Source organism: Malaya genurostris, chromosome 3, assembly GCF_030247185.1.
Source record: "Malaya genurostris strain Urasoe2022 chromosome 3, Malgen_1.1, whole genome shotgun sequence".
In the NCBI taxonomy this organism is placed as follows: Eukaryota; Metazoa; Arthropoda; class Insecta; order Diptera; family Culicidae; genus Malaya; species Malaya genurostris.
In genome coordinates, this window is record NC_080572.1 from 25,285,697 (window position 1) to 25,306,275 (window position 20,579).

Genomic DNA, 20,579 nt, shown 5'->3' on the forward strand with positions numbered 1-20,579 from the left:
TCTCGCAATTTTTGATTTTTGCAGTTGTTGTTTTAACTAATAATTAGATGATTCAACCAATTTGCTATTTGATTTGCACATATTGAAGTAGTTGTAAAATATGTTGTTTTCAATTCTGTTTAATGTCAAAAAGCAGTACAAAGCAAAACAAAAATCGCAATGAAAAATCAACCATTACTTTATTTGAAATTCAAACGCGTTTCTTAAACATTTCCATGCAAATGAAATGCTAATTATACGTTTATAAAACTCGTGAGGAGTAACTTTTGAATGATAGTAAATTATTGTTTATCATAACACTAGTTGTCAGAATATTAATGTGATGATAAATTATCTACATCTTTACTGCTCTGATGTTACAAGAAGAAACGATTGATATAAGGTAGTACTATGTACAGAACTGATAGCCGTTAGAGATATTGCAATTAACAAAACGTGTTTAACTAAAACTAGAACCCAGTGAATTGTATGCGTTTGAATTTTGGTCTTAAAATCAACTTGATTCTCCATCGTGAAATGTATGTTAATGAATGAGCACCATGTTATCTTCAAGTCATGTACAAAAATTATATGGACAAAAGGATTAAATTGAAAATGTTTAATATTCATTCATATAATCTGTTGAAACTGTAAGTTGCAATGGCTCAAAAAATAAAAATCAGTGCATTCGGTTCGACTTTTTGTTCGTAAGTAATAGAAATCACTTCTGTGCATGACCGCCGGTTTCAGTGCGTAGAAGCGCTACGCGCAGAACTACAACAACATTAACTTTTATTCATACCGTCATAATATAATATATTATTTATATTAAATATTACATTATTTTTATATATCTCAACATGCCGAATTTTCATTTAAAAAATCAGAACGCATATCAATAAGGAATATTTTATTGTCATTCAAAATCAAAAATTTTGCTTAAGTTGAAATAACTAATTGTAATATCTAAAACAACTAAAACCGATTTGTTTTTCAACTCACATAACTGTTAAATAAAAAACAAGGTCGGTTGTTGTAACTAAGATCTTTATTGAAATTGAAAGGTGTGTGTCTTGACTAACAGACAGCATCTTTTTTTCAACCAAAAATTTTGTTGTTTCAACCATCGTTTCTGTTGATCGAAAAGCAAAAATGACAGCTTAGAAAACATAACAATCGATTAGTTGTACCAAATTTTAACCAATCAAATTCAGAAAAACAACTAATATTTTGGTTGTTTCACTATCGCGAGGGGTTCCTTGAGGGAAGCGTTGTTAGATTTAAATACTTTTGTTAGAAAGAATTGGATATTATAAATAAATTTACAGTTTGAATCTACCGCAAATACATTTTTGTTATCATTCGGGGTTACTTATAATCATTAAGGGGTTATCCTTTGTTTGAATGCGACTTTCGGTTCCGGAGTACACCACTGCTCGGGAGTAACGGATAAAATGTAAAAAAAATGAAAAAAGTAAACTCGATTTTCTCAGAGAACGCTTAACCGATTTTCTTCAACTCAAATTCAAATTTAAGACATTATAGTCCCATAGCCTGTTATTGAATTTCATTTGGATCCGACTTCCAGTTCTGGAGTTATGAGATAAAATGTGAAAAATGAGCTAAAAAAGTGTACACGTTTTCTCAGAGGTCGCTCATTCAATTTTTACAAGCTTATATTCAAATGAAAGGTTTTACAATTCCACATAATCCTACCATCCATCCGGATAAAACTTCTGGTTGCGGGTTACAGGCTAATTAGTATGTGAATATTTCTTTTCAGGAACGTGTTTTATAGATGAAACGAAAAATCGAACCAAATACATTCAAATAGCCGTATAATTCTTTAATTAGGCAAGTATGGTACGACCAAATACGATGATTTTGGGTATACTGGATTGTCGTTCTTGGTTCTGGAAATATCAGAAAAGTGCTCGTGTGCTCCAAACCGAATATTTCTCCAGTATCTCAGAAACGTCTTCGCCAACTCAGATTCAATGAAAAGCATTATGTTTCCAAAAGTAATCTTTAATTTTATCCAGATCTGGCTTCCGTTTCCAGAAACATAGGGTAGTGTGTATGAAATTGCACCCTGTCATATAGAATAAAAATGCAAAAAAAAAACCTTTTTGTATCCACCTAGTGATGTAATGATGCCTTTCTCACATTACTTATATTTCCAAAAACATCACTAGAAGATTCTGCCAAGAATTGTTTTTTTTTTCAATTTTAAATAAAATCAAAAACATTCTTTGGGTTTAAACTACCATAACCTTTTCAATTTGCAAACACTTATGTCAAGTTTAATTGGCGGTTCAATGTTCATGACGCTGGTCTTACGAGCCAGTTGTCGTATGTTCGAGCCCCGACCTGGAAGGATTCTTAGTGTCAGTAGGATCCATAGTACTAGCCATGCAATGATTCTGTACACTAAGAATCGGCTGCGAAGTCTGTTGGAATAGAAAGGCCAAATTCCACAAAAGGAATGTAATGCCAAGACTTTGCTTTATGTCAAGTAATACAAAACTAGTGGACCCATGCACACTTCGTAGCGCAATAATATTAGATTAAATGTAAATAAATAAAAACTACGTTCAATGGTCATTTAGGGGTAAACCTAAGTTTGTGGTTAGGGCACATAACCGTTTTTACTTTTCTTTACGTTTCGTCTTAGACTCGTCAGTGCAGAGCAGTTCAAATTGAACTGCTTAATGCAAACTTAAACAGTTCAACTTGAACCGCTAAGCAGACGTAAAGTTAATGCTACTTGCAAAACACTTATTTGCAGTGTTTTGCAAGTAGCATTAACTTTACGTCTGCTTAGCGGTTCAAGTTGAACTGTTTAAGTTTGCATTAAGCAGTTCAATTTGAACTGCTCTGCACTGACGAGTCTAAGACGAAACGTAAAGAAAAGTACTTTCAATGAATTTTAATGTTATTGAAAAAAGACAGTGACATTTTTTTTTTATGGCGGACCACAGCTGCTCTATGATAAACAACATTTTTTGTTTCTCATATGTAAAACCGATGGATTGTCGACACGCGTACAGCCAACATACAATTTTTCATATGAAAAATTCGAAATTCATGACATAAACTCCTAACCTTAAGCCCTTGAGATTTATTGACGGTAACTGAAAAGCCAAATAGATGGGAAATTGAAGTTAGAATTTGAATGACGTATCAGTGGGTATAATTGGAATGCGTGGAATAAAAACTTTTCACCTTTGAATTTGTCAGTCAAAATTGTTCCCTCAATAACCTTTGCTCTTAACCTTCAACTTTTAACTGTTTATCTGCATTTGTTCTGTATTTTCTGTACTTTTTGCTATACTTTCTGCACCTGTTTCTGTAGTTTATGAACTTGTTCCTGTATTTTCTGCTCTTGCTCCCTTTTTTTCGATACCTGCATCTGTCCCGGCGAAATTCGTGCCACTCAAAAATTATCTTTGGATGCAAATTATTTCGTACACTCACAAAATCAGAATAGTGAAACGACCTATGTAGGAGTCGGTTTTAGAAGAGCATGGTCATGCTTGCTCGCGATCAGTGAAATAGAATGGTAAAATTTGTTTTATCGCGCACAATGGACAGTCTTGTTTTTCATATTTTGTCAGAATAAATCAACAATTGTTTTTAATTCGATCTCAGCCATTTTTCGAAATAGGTACCATGTAAACTATGCACTTCGCAGCAGCGCTGAGAGAAAAATGCTCAAAGCGATGTTGAGAAACAGAAGAAAAACATGCCTAAAAACATCTCGAATGGTTTGATATAATTTGGATCGAGTCTGGGCTAATTGAAAACGCTTGGGCTCAAATGAACTGTACTTGAAACTTGAAACATTTCAAGAAATTCGAAAGTCGTTTTGAGAAAAAAACGCTCAAAGTGTCAAAAAAAGTACAATGACTTCCTTCAAAGGTTTCAAGCCATTATTCACGCTATAATGTATTTACATGAAAGTACCAATATTTGAAAGAAGTTTCGTTTACTCGTAACAGCGATTATGATCTTATGTAGAGCTAGTGTTCCAATTTTCATCTCATTAGTAGAGTCGCCATATCATTTCACCGATAGCTCGACTTTCATAGAATCAACGAATTGTGATAAAATCGGACACAACCGTTCTCACTTCCACTTTCACTTCATTTGATTTTACCTATTACCAGTATCCAGTGCGGTAAAATTTCATTTTCAATCGAATAAAATAAGATGAAAATGAAATTTATGGCCGCTGACAGTCAGCATATCCCTACTAATTCGTTTGACTTTTGCTGCCATTTTCAAGTGAAGCTCCGGGAATTCATCGTCAGTTGAATAATCGTACCTAGTCAGTTGAAGTTTTGCTTGTTCAGTTTCAAGTGCCAAGTAGTCTACCTGCTTCAATGCCTTCGCTCTTGGTAGTAAGCAAATTCGAACGAATAGAATTATAAATGGAGTAAAGTACTAAAAATGAAAACTGAAGGAGGAAACAATTAATTTATGTGTATTCTGTGATTGATATTTCAGCTATCTGGTTTGTCTTTCATCTATTTTCTTGAACCAATTCGAATGTTTACATGAACCTCATTTGAAGGCCGCTCTCACACTATTGAAAGAGATATTTTGTCATTTCAAGAGATCAACTGACGGTGGTTAAACTGAGCCTCGATTGAAGAGAAACGAGTGATGAATTGAATGCTGCCCGTTCGGGCCGTCAGCAAACATTGTGTGTGTCAGAGAGTGAAGTTTACTGCATTCGAAAGATCGTCAATGTGTTCCACATTCAGTTTCAATTGATTTGAATGAAGTTTTACAGCACTGCCAGTATCACGCATAGTGAAGTTTTCACTGTAGAGGAAAAAACTCATTTTTTCAACAAAATGTTGGTGCTTATGCTTTTCCTATTACTTAACCTGACGGCATTGAACACAATTAAAATAACGGAAAATGGAAACCTGTATGCGCCCAAACTTAACTGAACATGTGGTTCGAACTAACGAAACACGTGAATTAAGAAGGCTCAGTAAAATTTGAACACAAATCAGCTCAATTGGCGCCAAACGGTTTTATTATTAATCTAGTAAACATATTTTGCTCTCCAGCGGGCAGCAGCATTGCATAACTCGATACGCGCCAAACAATAATCGAAGATCTAGCATGCATTGAGTGGAAAATTTCCAAGTTAATAGAAAACAATTTTCTAGATTTTTTCCACTCTTCCGAAATATTTTCCTTGGTTTTGTAATTCCGGAACAGAAAGTCGGACAAAGATGAAGTTCAATTGCAAGCTATGGGATCATAAAACCTTTCGTTTGAATCGATTGTTTTTTAAATTCTTTATGCATATCACCCTGCAATTCCTGAACCGGAAGTCGGATCGGGATAAAATTCGATGGCAATCTATGGGACTATAAGACTTTTCATTCGAATCTGAGTTTGTGGAAATCGGTTCAGTAATCTCTGAGAAAATCGAGTGACATTATTTGTCACATACACACAGATATAGATATACACATGCATTTTTTTTATCTCGACGCACTAAGTGGAATGTTATATGACACTCGGCCCCTCTAGGCTTCCGTTCAAAAGTCGGTTTTCACAGTGATTGCATACCCGCAAACGTAAAAATTAATTCTAGAAACGCAAAACGTAAAATTTTTTCAAAATTTGGCACAAAACATTTTTGAAGAAACTTTTAGTAATATTAATGAAATCTTGAGTTATATGAGAAAGGCATTATTATAACACTGGAATGATTAAAACAGTTTTTTCCGATTAATTTTATTACTGACTTATTAAACTGCACTACGAGATAAGTTGATTGATTGATTATATCGTTTATTTATACCCGGCTACGAGATAAGTCTTCTATGTGAGTTGATCGCGAAATGGAATGTAATTCTTCAACGGAAGTTTTGCTATAATCACTGTAAACTTCTACCTTGCAAAACAAATTTGCAATATTCCAGCTAAAACATTCACTGCAGCTTTTCCTTGACACAAGCATTTCAATCATCGCATGACAACATAAAAACTTCTGCCATAATTTTGAACGCTTACGCACATGTGACTAAACATTGTTATCATTTCTTTCGAAATCCGTTCATTCATGGTCGACGATAGACCTGCTGCCAGGATGTGGACGTTCATTGTCATCATCGTTGCCGTCGTCAGTACCATTTTGGCCCTAAAGATTTGTTCAATACCCTAGGCTAACCGCATACCGAACGAACTCAGATTTACATAAGTATGTAAATTCCGTCTCTCGTAGACAGATTCCGAAAATAGTTACATTCTGGAGAAGTTGGAACATTTTATCGATGACACACAACTTTCACATTTTAGCTTACCTTGTACGAAAAACATCATCAGCACCAGTGCCAGTATCCGGTAGCAGACTCGTCTGGCTAGTCGTCGTTTATCCAACATTTTCAACAGCTTCTGCGAGTTGGCTCGCAATCTCTTGGCTCGATGGCTTAATCCAAAATGTTCACAGAATATTTGTTCAACGGGAGGTTCCCTTATTTACCATTCAAGTGAACTTCTATAACTCGAATATCTATAGCTAAAGTTGATGCCGGGATGGAATGCGGTTTCGTTTGGATCACTTTCATTTGACTTTCCTTATTCTATTTGTTTCTTTATGCGCATACACATTTCTGATGTTTTCATTAATCACTATTCGAGTTTTGATTACGCTGAAACTTTCATAAACAGGTTGATTCAGCTTCAACGACTACCTTGATCCGGTTCGAGCGAACGGCGAAAGAATGTAAACTTTCTTGGTATGGCTTAGAAAGTGAAACTCAAGAGGAAATAAGCCCTAACTCCGCTTCCACCTTCAGCTCAGATCACGACACTGTTTGATTAACCTTTGCTGAAGAGTATTTTGATTTGCTTAGAGGCTCCCGAAACTTTTCCCAAGGAAACGCGAGAACACTTTAGGATGAGTAGCGCCACTTGCGTATTTCCTGACAGCCAGTATCGCAATCCGTGCACAAATTCGATTAACATCCACTTGGAAAGGAAATTTTCCACCTGGTTTTTCTTCCTTTCACTCAAACCCAACCGTTATGGTCGAAAGGAGATTATTGATTCCTTTTCAATCCAAGACCCAATAGTTCACGACTGATTGCATCCGAATCATCAGCTAGCGGCGAATCAATAGAAGAAATCTTTGATATTATTCCTTCGATATCAACCACCGTGCGTCTCCACTTCACTCTCGAGCGGAAGACTTCTCTAACATTCAATCACTACTTGCTAGCTTCACCAAACGGCAAACTCACTGACTCATAAAAAATATGCCAAGAACAAAATGATCCACAATCATCATTCATCAAATGCGGTAATGCAATCAACTACGATACCCTGCTCCATACAGAGGATATACACCTCCTGTACTTTCACTGCCTCACTATGATGCACTCTATTCAGCACTACAATAGCGGAAGAAATGCATTTGGTTCCGATTTTACCTCGTCGTTGTTTGCTCCACTAACCATTCAGCAGCAAAGCTATCTGACTGATTGTGCCGTACGTAATCGAAAATTTCTCTACCAAGAATATCGAGTCAAACTGTTTCAGACAGGCAGATAGAAGCAAACATCTGCTAACCGAGAACCGATCCGAACGTTCAACACTCACGAGACTGACTGAACAACGTTGGCCGCGTGTTTCCTGCTGGAAGCCGTTCTACTGACGCTACGGACTAGCAATCGGTCGGGACGGGATGTGACTGGCGCTCGGCTTTCGAGCAGGCGGATCAACAACGTGCTCCTCGGGATTCGCTTGAACTGTTGGCTCGACAATCGGTTCCAGGAATGAAGGGGAAATTGCGTTGACGAGTGAACTCGATGTCACAGGACGGTATCGGCAATGTCAAGAGAAACACAGGATATGAGCGCGCATTGACTGCTCGAATTCGAAAATGAATTGTTGGAACCAGTATAACGCATACAATGAAAATAAGAAGCGGTTCCGTCGAACAAGATTGAAATGTTAGGTATATTTTTCACTTAGTAATATTATTATAAAACTATAAATACAGAAAAAAATTGCTAAATAGATGAAGAGGTTCATTCTATGACCATCAAATACACCATCCTGGAGTCCCGCCTTTCGATCTCTCTGTTAGTCCCAACGAAACGGAGGTGTAAAATGCAGAAGGGAGAAAACCTAGATCAAAACAAAAACTAGAATTCCTCCCTCTTCCTGAAAGGCGATGAACAAACGCAGCGAATGAGAGTGCCATGAAGGAAAACAGTTCATTCCGAGAGAGTTATTTACTCACTAGGCAAATTCGGTCATTGCCTTCGGTCATCGTTCATTTACTATGTTTTTATTTCGGTTGGTCAAATGAACGGTTCGTTATGTTTTTATGGTGTGATACGATCAATCGAAATATTTAGTTTTCAAACATCGTAATAATAACTCTATTGTTTTGGAATGGAATAGCTTGATTTCCAATATTTCAAATCTATTGTAATGACTGATTTCATTCTTCACGCGCATAAAGTTCTAAATCTGAATAGTGACAAAGAATTTCTATTAAAACTACGAAATAAGCAATTCATTTCTAAACATATTAGCTTGTTTTATATATTCCCACTGAAACAAAAATGTTCGAGTTGTGTGCACTTGTCAATTGCGGAACGAATAGTATTGTATAAAATTAAACTTAACAAATAGAAAACAACAAATTAGCATGACGTATTGTTGATTAGAACGCTACCACAACAAGAAGTATTGTCTGTACGATTCATCTTCGACTCATCAGTGCATTAGCAGTTTATATTGTACTGCTGACGAGACTCAATATGAACCGCAAACGAAACATTAACTCTGTTAGTAAAACAATTTTTGCTACTCCTCCGAGGCTCAAAGTCTGAACTGACGTTTCGGACAAAGCAAGTTTCGGCTTGCTGGCCGTACAGATTTTGGTAATTTAAGTAGTTAAAAATTACCCCCAGTGTTGGTTTCCAGATACATAATTCGCAGCAGAGAGTTGGTTGCGTTGTTTTCTAAAGGATTCGGTCCGATTTCCAACAATAAGCGAATAGATATATTGCTGCTGAATGACACATACGATTACGATTTTCCAAGAGGATTCGAATATAAAACCTAAAATCCGTTATGCATTTTGTTGTTTAGAGCCAGAAAAACTCAGTTCGACAATATTTATCCATATTTATTTATTTATATATATTTATATATCCACGATAAAACAGTAAAATAAATGTGATTCAAATATACTTTCAACATTTAACGCCTTCAACTTAAGTTTTGAAGGTGAATGAAAACCACTATATTGACATTAATTCAAGCAGTTTATTATTTACTTGGGGCAAACCATTGGCACTGTACTTGTACTTGTAACATGGATTTTTGATTACTTTTTGACTACTTCCAATACCCATTTATTATTTAGAATGCACGGATTACTTAATCTCTTTCAATGTCATTGTTGCAATTTTTGTGACGGTGGAAAATAAACAATTTTTTGTGTTTCACTGCACAGTCACAGAAAACGGTGGGAAAATTATTTCTTTGATGTCTGTAGATGAGTTATTCCAGAAACACATAACAGCATAGAGTGGCAAAATTAAGTTCGTCATTCACCAATTTGAATGAAGCTTTGTACTGATCTTCAGTATGGTAAACTAAGAAATTTTTACGGATAAAGAGACCGATTCGACTCACGACTGACTTTTAAAAAAGGCTAAGCAATTTTATGCATACACTTTCTTCAAATTTCTTGTATGCACTTCTTCTAAATATTGTAACTCGGAAACTGTTACAATTATTACAATTTGTACAAAAATCGTATCCTAGAAGGAGTGAGAAATTATTGTTACAATTGTCATTTAATTTACACCTGATTTACCCGTCTTGGTCACTCTTCGGAGTTGTGAGAAATCAATTGGACACTCCAAAACATATATTAAAAAGAAAGTTGAATACCTTTTCAAAAATTAGAAAATTTGCAAAATAAGATAAAATAACGCATTTCCAATTTTTCTGCAACATTTTTATTTCAAACTTGTTATAATTGCAACACAGCTCGGATCTTGATCTTGATTTTTAGACGATCAGTCCTAGGATTGGCAAATCGTGGTAGTTCAACTCCAGGCCAAGTCGGAATCTAGATCGGTTAAGGAATAGAAAGAATAGTTAGTCCAACTCTTGTTCTTACTAGAGGCCACATATACTACTACGCACACGAAGTGCTAGTTTGAAAAAGCCTATTTTCATCCGCTTAGTGGTGGTATGATGACTTTCTCATATAACTCATGTTTTAATAAATGTTACTAAGGAATTCTTAAAAAAACTTTTCTTTGAATATTGAATAAGACCAAAAAAGTTTGTTTGGACATACACTAGCAAAACCTTTTCAATTTTCAACAGTTTTTGCTGCAATTAATAGGAATTCTCGTGTTTTGCATTTTCGCTCTAAACCACGGTTCAAATTTTTACACACATTTTACCCTGTTGTTTCGGTACCGGAAGTGAGTTCCGAACAAAAGTAAAAAGCAGTTTAATTTCATAGACCCTCTTATTCGAGTCTAAGCTGGTGAAAATCGACTCAGCTGTTTCCTAGAAAATAAAGAGAGTTTCATATTAGAGTATTCGAATTTGACCTTTTGTTTCAACAGACTTCGCAGCCGATTCAGAACTGAGAACCGGTATAGCTGAAAATGGTTCGTTGGCCAGAAACTAGCATAACCTATAAATTGAAACAGTTTTGAACCAAATTTAAAAGAATTTTTAGGTTTTGTCTTTCTCATATAGAAAGGCTATGCAATCACGGTGAAAACCGACTTTTTAACCAAAGCCCGGAGGGACGAATGTCATATACATAGCTCGACGAACTGAGTAAATTTCTGTATGTATGTGTGTTGTGTTGTGTGTGTGTATGTGTGTATGTTACAAATATATGCACTCACTTTTTTCGGAGATGTCTGAACCGATTTGCACAACCTAAGTTTCAAATGAAAGGTCTCATGGTCCCATAGGCTGCTATTGAATTTTATCCCGATCCGACTTCCGGTTCTGGAGATACACGATGATATGCATAGAAAATTTTTAAAAATATGCACTCACTTTTGCAGAGATGGCTGAACTGATTTTCATAAACTTAGATTTGAATAAAAGGCCTAATAGTGCCATAACCTGCTTTTTAATTACATTTGGATCCGACTTCCGATTCCAGAGTTACATGGTAATATGTGAAAATTAGAGAAAAAGTGTGCACTCAATTTTCTCTAAACCGGCTCAGCAGATTTTCAACAACTAAGATTCATATGAAAGGTTTTATAGTTTCCTAAAAATTTATTCAACATTTTATACAGATCTGACTTCTGGTTCCGGAACTAAAGCGTAATTAGTGGAAAGTTAATAAATTTATTAGAATTTTTTCACGAGCGATGGTCAAAAACAGGCACAAATCCCATAAAACTGTCTGACAAATTCTTCTAGTAGAGCTAGTTAGCTTGTGGACATAAAAACTTAATCCGGCACTATTGGTCCCCCCTCCTCCTGTTCCGGAAGCACCGAAAGTGGCGAAGAAACTCCAAAAAAAGAACTCACTTCAATTTCCCTGCGTTGCATGAACCGATTTCCACAAATCTTGATTTGAATTTATGCTCATATTATCTTTAAAGCTACTGTGAAATTTCGTCCGGATCCGACTTCCGATTCCGCAGTTACAGGGCGATGGGTGTTAAAGTTTTCAAACCACCATATAGATTGACAATATGTACAACACCAGAAGACGAAGAAAACAAAACACGAACGTTATGTGCTTTGTTCTGTTTCGTACACGTTATGAAGAGATCGAAACGGTTACGGATGTCTGCTACTGGTGTTTGATATTAGTAAAAGACGGTGCTGCGGCCGATAAAAATTTTAACTTTTCTATAAGTGCGACCTTTAAGAATAAAAGAATGCCATTGGATTCAAATTTATTTGGAAAAATATGCAATTTTCACTGCCGGTAGTACAGTACAGTAGTAAATGTGTAGTTATGTCAATAATAATAATAAAAATAGTAACAATAATAATAATAATAATAATAATAATAATAATAATAATAATAATAATAATAATAATAATAATAATAATAATAATAATAATAATAATAATAATAATAATAATAATAATAATAATAATAATAATAATAATAATAATAATAATAATAATAATAATAATAATAATAATAATAATAATAATAATAATAATAATAATAATAATAATAATAATAATAATAATAATAATAATAATAATAATAATAATAATAATAATAATAATAATAATAATAATAATAATAATAATAATAATAATAATAATAATAATAATAATAATAATAATAATAATAATAATAATAATAATAATAATATTAATAATAATAATAATAATAATAATAATAATATTAATAATAATAATAATAATAATAATAATAATAATAATGATACTAATAATAATCCTACATGTTTTATGCTGCTGATTCAATTCAGGTTCGCTTCGTTTGTTAGACTTCGTTTAATTGGTTTAGTCGGAATAGAGCATGAGATAGTAAGTCTAGGTTCAACTAGGTTCAAAATTGTTAGAATTTGTAGGTCATATTTGTTGCTAGCAAACAAACCAACTTCGGCTATTGCGGTCATCTGAATCCGGTTTCGGAGGAATTGGAAATGGTGATTGAAAATTGCAAGAAGGATCTCACTCGCTTTTCTTCAAGATGACAAAATTGATTTTCACAAACTTATACGTTTAAAGAAAAAGTCTTACAGTTTCATACGGAATTCCTAAATTTGATGTGGATAATACTTCTGGTTCCGGAGCTACATGGTAAACAGGATCTGTAGAGTTTGTTAGATTAAGTCAGAAAAAACTTTCCTATCTCTATTCAATGAACAGTTGTTTTTGCGAATTCCACAGTAATATTTATGATGTTATGAGTAATATGAGAAAGACGTCATTACACCACTAGGTGGATTAAAACAGGTTTTTTGCAGTATATCTATATTACCGGTTACAATTTTATACGCTACCCTGTATTTCCGTAACCGGAAGCCAGAAAAAAATTCTACATCAACCTAAGGAATCATAATAGTTTTTATTTATTTGGTAGTGTTATATGGGGTTGTAGAACCTTTCATTTGAACCTAAGCTTGTGAAAATCGGATGAGTGGTTTCTGAGAAAATCGAATGCACTTTTTTATGTCATTTCTCACATTTTACACCGTAACTGGAAGTCATATGTTATCTATATGAAATTTAATAGCAGGCTTTGGAACAATAGGTTTTTTAATTTGAATCAGAGTTGAAGGAAATCGGTTGAGATACACATAACAAAATCATAACACAAGTATATCAACAGCTGATATGTATAACAATTTGTGATATTTTGAGATATTAAAATTGAGATATAAAATCAGTTGAAAGTTAAAACTTACGTTAACAATATAATAACCAAAACAGTTATGATGATTTATTTTCATTCGCAAGACTCATGATAAAGTTCATTAATTGGAAAAATGAGTTCTTCCGTTGCTTCACATCGAAATATAATGATCAGAATTTCAAAGAACTAAAAGAAGAAACCAGATTACTAAATAAATTATTCGTTTATGATAATAAAACCTGTTTTAATCCACCTAGTGGTGTAATGATGCCTTTCTCATGTACATATAATATTGTGGTATTCTATTCAAAATTTTTCTTTTCGATTTTTGAAAGAAACCAGAGATTTTTTGTGCATTAACTAGTATAACATACAAAATAAAACAGTGCTTTGATTGCGTAGGTCATCCTTAAGAAAACGAAGTGGGTTCTCCATTATATGCACTTCCAGCACCGGAACTCGAGAACCGGTATAATCAAACTTGGTTCGTACGGCCACCAACTAACATGACATACAGATTCTACTTGTACGCACTCCAAATGACGATTTAAATGTTTGTTGCATCCGAAAATAATTTAAGTTTAAGTGACGTTGTACAATATTGAACACACTTTACCCTATAATTCCGGAACCGGAAGTTGGATCCGGATGAAATTCAGGAATTCCGTATGTCAAAATCGAACACACACACATAGCTCAGCTCGATGAACTGAGTCGAATGGTATATGACACTTGGCCCTCCGGGCCAATTTTCACTAGTCGGTTTTTCAAGTGATTGCATTACCTTTCTATATGAGAAAGGCAAAAATATCATTCAACAATTTTGGATTGAAACGATGCTAAAAGTTAGCTGTGATATAGTTTTTCTGTGTTAAATTTGCTATCTAATTTTTACAACTATTGTTATAAATTTCTGCTCTCGGACTTCTGCAGTTATATCCAATTCAATAAGAATTGTGATACAAACGTTCCAAAATCTGTTACGATTTTGTTCCCGCTAGAGTCTTTTTTGTTATGATTTTTGTTATTTTACCAGCTTACCAGGAAAAAATATTTCAAAATTTGTTACAAAATATTTCTAAAATAAGTTACTCCATTTGTTATAATTCTTTATTACCATCTGATCGGGTAGTCTCTGAGAAAATCGAGTGTATTTGTCCTTTAATTTTTTGGCACTTTTTTATACGTTACTCCCGAACCGGAAGCCTCCGTCTAAAAATCAATAACAACCTATGGGATCTGAGAAAATCGAGTTTACATTTTTGTTACATACACAAATACATACATATGTATACACAGTCATTTGCTTAGTTCGTCGAGCTGAGCCGAATGGTATATGACATTCGGCTCTCGGGGCAACGATTATAAAGGCGGTTTTGATAGTGATTGCAGGTTAGTAGGGTAACAGAGGTATTTTGGCCCACTTTAGGACTGATTTTATTTTGGCCCACTTTGTAAAAATATCCACCAAATGTTGTAGTATCTTTGAAAATCCCTTCCGCAATAGGTTATTTAGGTTATTAGCTTCAAATGGGTGCAACATGGGTTACTTAACATCGATTAAATCCATAAAGTTTGTTAGGTGGGCCAAAATATATGAAGTGGCCAAAATACCTCTGTTACCCTAGTTCTTGGTTGACCTAGATTATCCGTAATAAGCCTACAAATTACATAAAATATCAAGTGCATGTTTGAATTTCAAGGCCTGTAAATGTGAAAATTTCAATTTTTTCTGTACTCAAAGTATTTTTCAAGAACTAGCTCATTGTCATAATTCGTAGCAATTAATTAACTTAATGTGATGCCACGAACTTGTACCGCTAAAAAGAAATTCGTTATGTCATCTGTTACGTTTGTTGATCTTGAGGCCAACATTGTAATGAGTTCGTGGAAGAACGAATACATCCGCAGGTATCATTACAGTATGTCAATTTCGTGTATGCAGGACCACAAGTACATACCGCATTCATGATTAGTGCAAAATATTTCGTTTACTGAACTCTGTTCGATTATTTTGTATTTTAAAATTTCCATCATTCTTCGAAAACTTTACTATCGATTAAACAGAAAATCGTAATATTAGAAAAGAAATGCGTTAAAAAAGTAGCGTAAATTAAATTCGCGTAAATCGAGGATTTAGTGTATTGTAAAACTTGAGGCTTTTACCAAAAGATTCATACTATGACTTCCAAGCTTCCATATTCCACTTGACTTATTTAATCATCTTCTACCCAGAAGGTGATGAAATAAACTTTCGATACGTAAACCAGCAACGCATATTTAATATGAAAAAAAAACAAATAGACCGAAGAGGCATATTTAATTTAAAATGTATTAAATAGGCATTATCTCATCTTATATGAAGATATATATTGGAGAACATCTCCGGAGGCTTTATCAATGCTTTCGGACCCAACAAAACTTATCATCGACTCTATCGGAAGTAAGAGATAAAACACGTAACATACGGTATTTAGATTTACCCGAAGTACATACCTTCAAATACTACTGCTGCTGGTTATCGTGGCATGAAAGTGTGGCACATTATTTGAAAAGTTTACAACATTCTTCTAGTCGGTAATCATTTGTATCTAGTTGAATGTGTCTTTTTTCATGTATGGAACGTATTTACTAAAATAAAACAATATCGATTTGTATTAGATAAGCAAATCGTGCTGACAGTTGAGAGTGAATAATCATCCAGCCGTCGGCAATTGATACTTGTTGGCGACAAAGTCTGGACAGACTAAATTAGGAATAAAACGAATTAGTTCAAACCAAGATGCATTCTTTATTAATTGATTTGTGCATTTTTAGTCATCTTAAAACTAATTACAGTTACTTAATTAGGCTGCACGAAAAAACTAAGACTTTTTGAGTTTACTTCAGCCATTAGGGTTTGTGCAGACTTTTCTACACCAATTTAGTCGCTTTGTCCAAGATTTTTGAAATTTTTTCGTAGTTGTGGCATGTTGTTTATATTGAGAAAGCTTTCTCTTCGCGACAGCCCAATACCGCTAGATATATCGCAACGCCGTTCAGTTAGGTGGATTCGCCTCTTTCGGTACAACACGTATTGCCTAGAATCTAAATCAGGTCAGAACAGCGAGGGAGCGTCATGGCTGCGTAGGAATGGTAAAAATCGTTTGTTCAGGCATTCTTTACAATATATATCTTTTGTTTACCGTTCCAGTAGCGATGAAGCTTTGACTTACTCGACCACAGCTGAATATTGTCTGCCAGACCAAATATTTTTGGGAAACTTTGCTCTTCGTCCTGAATTGCTCATCTACGTCTTTACATGGCAGTATAAAATGATATTCCGGAAAGCTGCCTTAATTCTTCCAGTACATAAGCTCCATCGTCGATTATCACACAGGAACATTTCGTCAAATATATGCGATACAATCGTAATGCGAAACGTTGCATTTTTTCCACTTCTCTCTGAAACAAATAAACATGACAGTAAAATATAATATGGTTGTGGTAATTATACAACATAGTTCTTTGCCATCGTTTTCCGAATGCAAAAAAACTTCGCTAAGACATAATTGTGAACGGAAATAAAATTTGGCAAGATGATAAAGTTTGAAGGTTTGCGAAAAATAATATTACTATTACGAATAAAAAAACAAACAATTAGACCCAGAATTACTACCGTAGTCAATATCACAGTGTCACACAGCTGTTCTTTCATTCGCTTAATACTTAAAAAATGTTATTTAATTACAAAATCAAATTCTTTTAACTGCAGAACGTCAACGCGTTGCACAAAACCCTCCGAGAGCACGCGATCCTTGGCGGTACTGATCAAATAAAACCACCGACGGCCACAGTTGAAGTGGCTGTTGCTTTCCGTTTGTCTTACTTCAGTTGGTGTAACGGCCTAAGAAGGATAATATATGTTCAAGAATATATAGTGCAACCGGTACGGAAGGAAATTGCCTAATAACAGCAGTACACCCGAATCTTATCCACACGATCTTGGCTAACCTTTCCGTGGCTGTTACTGCCGTTTACGTTATTCAGGGTCCGAGGAGCGGTCGTTTTTTGATAATTATCCCTATTTTCTGAAATGTGCATAATACGGATTTAATTAAATGTATTTAGCACGTGTACCACTGCACCGCAGCATGATTAGCATAGGGAACCCATTTAAGACTAGGGCGAATCGGAGAACCAACATCACTACCACACCGCATATATTCACAGCTTTCATGGCAGCCACCCCACCATACCCGGGTTTTCATTATCGCGCAGTGGTTTCCAGCGACAGTTTAAACGCGGAAAATTGTCCCCTTTACGGTTTGCTGATTGTGCTTTTTTTACTGTTCGATAGCGTTCCGAAATATACTTTCAACTCCGTAGTAAAGGCAAAAAGAGCTAAAGGAAGGACAACTAGGAAAGTTGTAAGGTGCATACGGGAAATAAAAACGTTACGTTGCGATAAGGACCCTTCGCACTACCGGCTGCCATAATCCGCTAAAGGAATATTAAATGACTAATGTTTTCGGTAGCTTAAGTGCCTTCAAGAGGAAATAAAACAAACGGCGGGAGTTGGATAAACTGAGTTCTACTGCAGATGTGAAATGGTACGAATGTTTTACCGTATGCTGCTTGAGCTTGGGTTCATTGACCGGTTTTATGTAATGTATCTTTAGCGTCATATTGTTCAAATTCTGTTTCAACAAACTTCGCAACCAATTCATAGCAGACATTGCCGGGTTGGTGCTATGACCCCACTGACCCTAATAATTATTCAAGGTCGGGGCTATGAACGACGACAACTGGCTTAAAAGACCGGTATCCTATGAATTGAACCGCCCACCCGGGACAACTACGTGCAAATGACTTTTTGAATGTTTCTACGTTTCGTCATGGATTCATCAATGCATCGTAGTGCTTCTTTAACTGCTACGCCACTCAGCAATTCAAAAATAGACCGCTAAGCAGTTGTAAAGTATTCTCTAATTGAGAATCACTTCAAGTTGCAAATATTGATCAACAAATTTCCAAAGCACAAATACGAAACTTTAAGCACAATGTAAATTTTATCCGGATCGGTAGGGGCTGGGGTCCACTAGGAGATTGATAGTATCCGGCGGAAAAAATGATCCAAGAATAGATCCACTGGGTTCCTGCTTCCATGTCGTAAAAGGCGACAATTGAAGGAGTTTCTTTTTCCTTTCAGTTCTCAGATATTTCCAACGTTTCACTTCTGGTTACTCTATTTTACTAAATTATTTTTTCATTTAACTTATCTCTATTTATTTGGTATGTTTCTTCTTACATGTTATTGCTTGTCTTTTATTATTATAAATTGGTTGATAAAAATGAACCAATGCGCAAAACCATTAATATTACAAAGCTAATAATAAAGATAACATATATCTATATTGAATAAATAGTAAAAAATACTTGTTTATTTGATAAATTAATAATTTTTTCTCGGTAGCCGGCTACCCAGATCAACCAATATAACCAATTAATAATTTTAATAAATAAATAAACCGCCCACCCGGGACAACTACGGACAAATAATAAAGCAGAAATAATAAACAATCAAGTCGCGTGTGAAATCTTTAAAATGATTTTATAAAAGAATCTAAACCCGTTATTTAAAGTGATGCAAAGAATGCACCAATTCTTCGAAACAGTACCAAAGTTTATTCCACTTCGTAGAACTTGTTAGATGATGGTCAATGAAACCAATTTTGGCTACACCAGTTCTCAGTTTCTGGTTTCGAATGTACCGAAAATAGTGGTCAGATATTTCAAGACGAAATTCTCCCCGATTTCTTAGAGATGGTCGAACCGATTTTCACAAATTTAGATTCAAAGTGTTATGTTGGGTGATATTTTAGATATATCGGTCTCCGCACATCGGTTTCAGAAGTACCGGCAAAACCGATCAAAATCTCATTCCGATGTCTTGAAGACGGCTTAATCCTAAATTTCGTTCGTATCCGATTTTTGGTTCTTGAATCACCATGAGTGTTTGAAATTTAAATTTGTCGATTAGATCGACGATCTCTAAATTAGGCTCAAAACTAATCCAATTTGTAGGATATGTTGATTGTTGTTTGGTAGTAACGATCTCCGGATTTCGGTTTCGGAAGTACCTGGAGTATGTTAGTGGATTCCCAAAAAAAACTTTTTTGAATTTTTTTGAAAGAGTCAAAGAGAAGTTTTTTGAAGACTATACCTATATATATATATATATATATATATATATATATATATATATATATATATATATATATATATATATATATATATATATATATATATATATATATATATATATATATATATATATATATATATATATATATATATATATATATATATATGAGAATACGAGTGCCATCATTACACCACAAGGTGGATTGAAATAAGTTTTTATAACATGGTGTATAAAGGCCGACTTTTTTTCTAGTATCTTTTTGTCAATACTGTTTTTGACAGATCACGCGTGAATCGTGTGTTTGTTCATAGCCAAACTTGTTCAGTTTGGTCTATGATTTAATCCTGAATGAGTGCTGGCAAATTTAGAGGAAGATCCACTTTTTCATTGAAAAATTGTGTTCAGCCACGTAGCTCATTTCATGGATACGTCAACAAGCAAAATTGTCTGAAGACCCGCCAGAAGCAATGCAAAAGCTACCAATATATCTCACAAAAGTAACTGTTTGGTGTGGATTATGGGTCGTTGCATTATTCGTGAAATATCGGCCGAGAGAGTGCCAAAATTCAACCTTGCGCATGCACCATCTAAAGCGGAACCACGGCCAACATTTGCATGAAATCCTTTCTGTAGAGAAAGGCAACAATGTTGGTGAAATGCGTTCCGCATTATCTTACGGCTGATTAAAAATAACTTTTCGTCATGATGGCTAAATCTCATCATTTGAAATTCAATTTTCTAATGTATACCCCATATTCGCCTGATCTAGCACCCAGCAACTATTTTATCGAAGTTTCAAAATTATGAAAAGAGTCTTTAGACGTAAAAAGATTTACATGTTAACTAAGAAATTGGATATTTTACAGACAAATTTACAGAAAAAATGTCTACCGAAATCAGTAGACATTTTAAAAATGACGAAAAAAAACTTTGGTTGCGAAAATTTTGATAGCATCCAGTATTAAATCACGCAATAGATTGATTTCACCTCATATATATTAAAATCAACTCGACTTTTCGATTGAT

General features: G+C 34.6%; 1 protein-coding gene across 4 annotated transcripts in view; it reads right to left on the reverse strand.

Annotated features, from left to right (window-relative positions):
• The window catches only part of LOC131437668 (neural cell adhesion molecule 2-like), a 390,081-nt gene that overhangs the window by 303,841 nt on the left and 65,661 nt on the right, over positions 1–20,579 (reverse strand). For 2 of the 4 annotated variants that reach the window (XM_058607164.1, XM_058607166.1), the window contains exon 1: positions 6,312–7,680. The exons of 1 other annotated variant lie outside the window; for it this stretch is intronic. Coding sequence is in view for 1 of the 3 variants with exons in the window: in XM_058607163.1 (XP_058463146.1) it covers positions 6,312–6,390 (79 nt within the window). In the remaining 2 variants the exon portion in view is untranslated. Of the gene's footprint in view, positions 1–6,311; positions 7,682–20,579 lie in introns of those variants that run through there. One more of the 4 variants, XM_058607163.1, reaches the window with a different exon arrangement.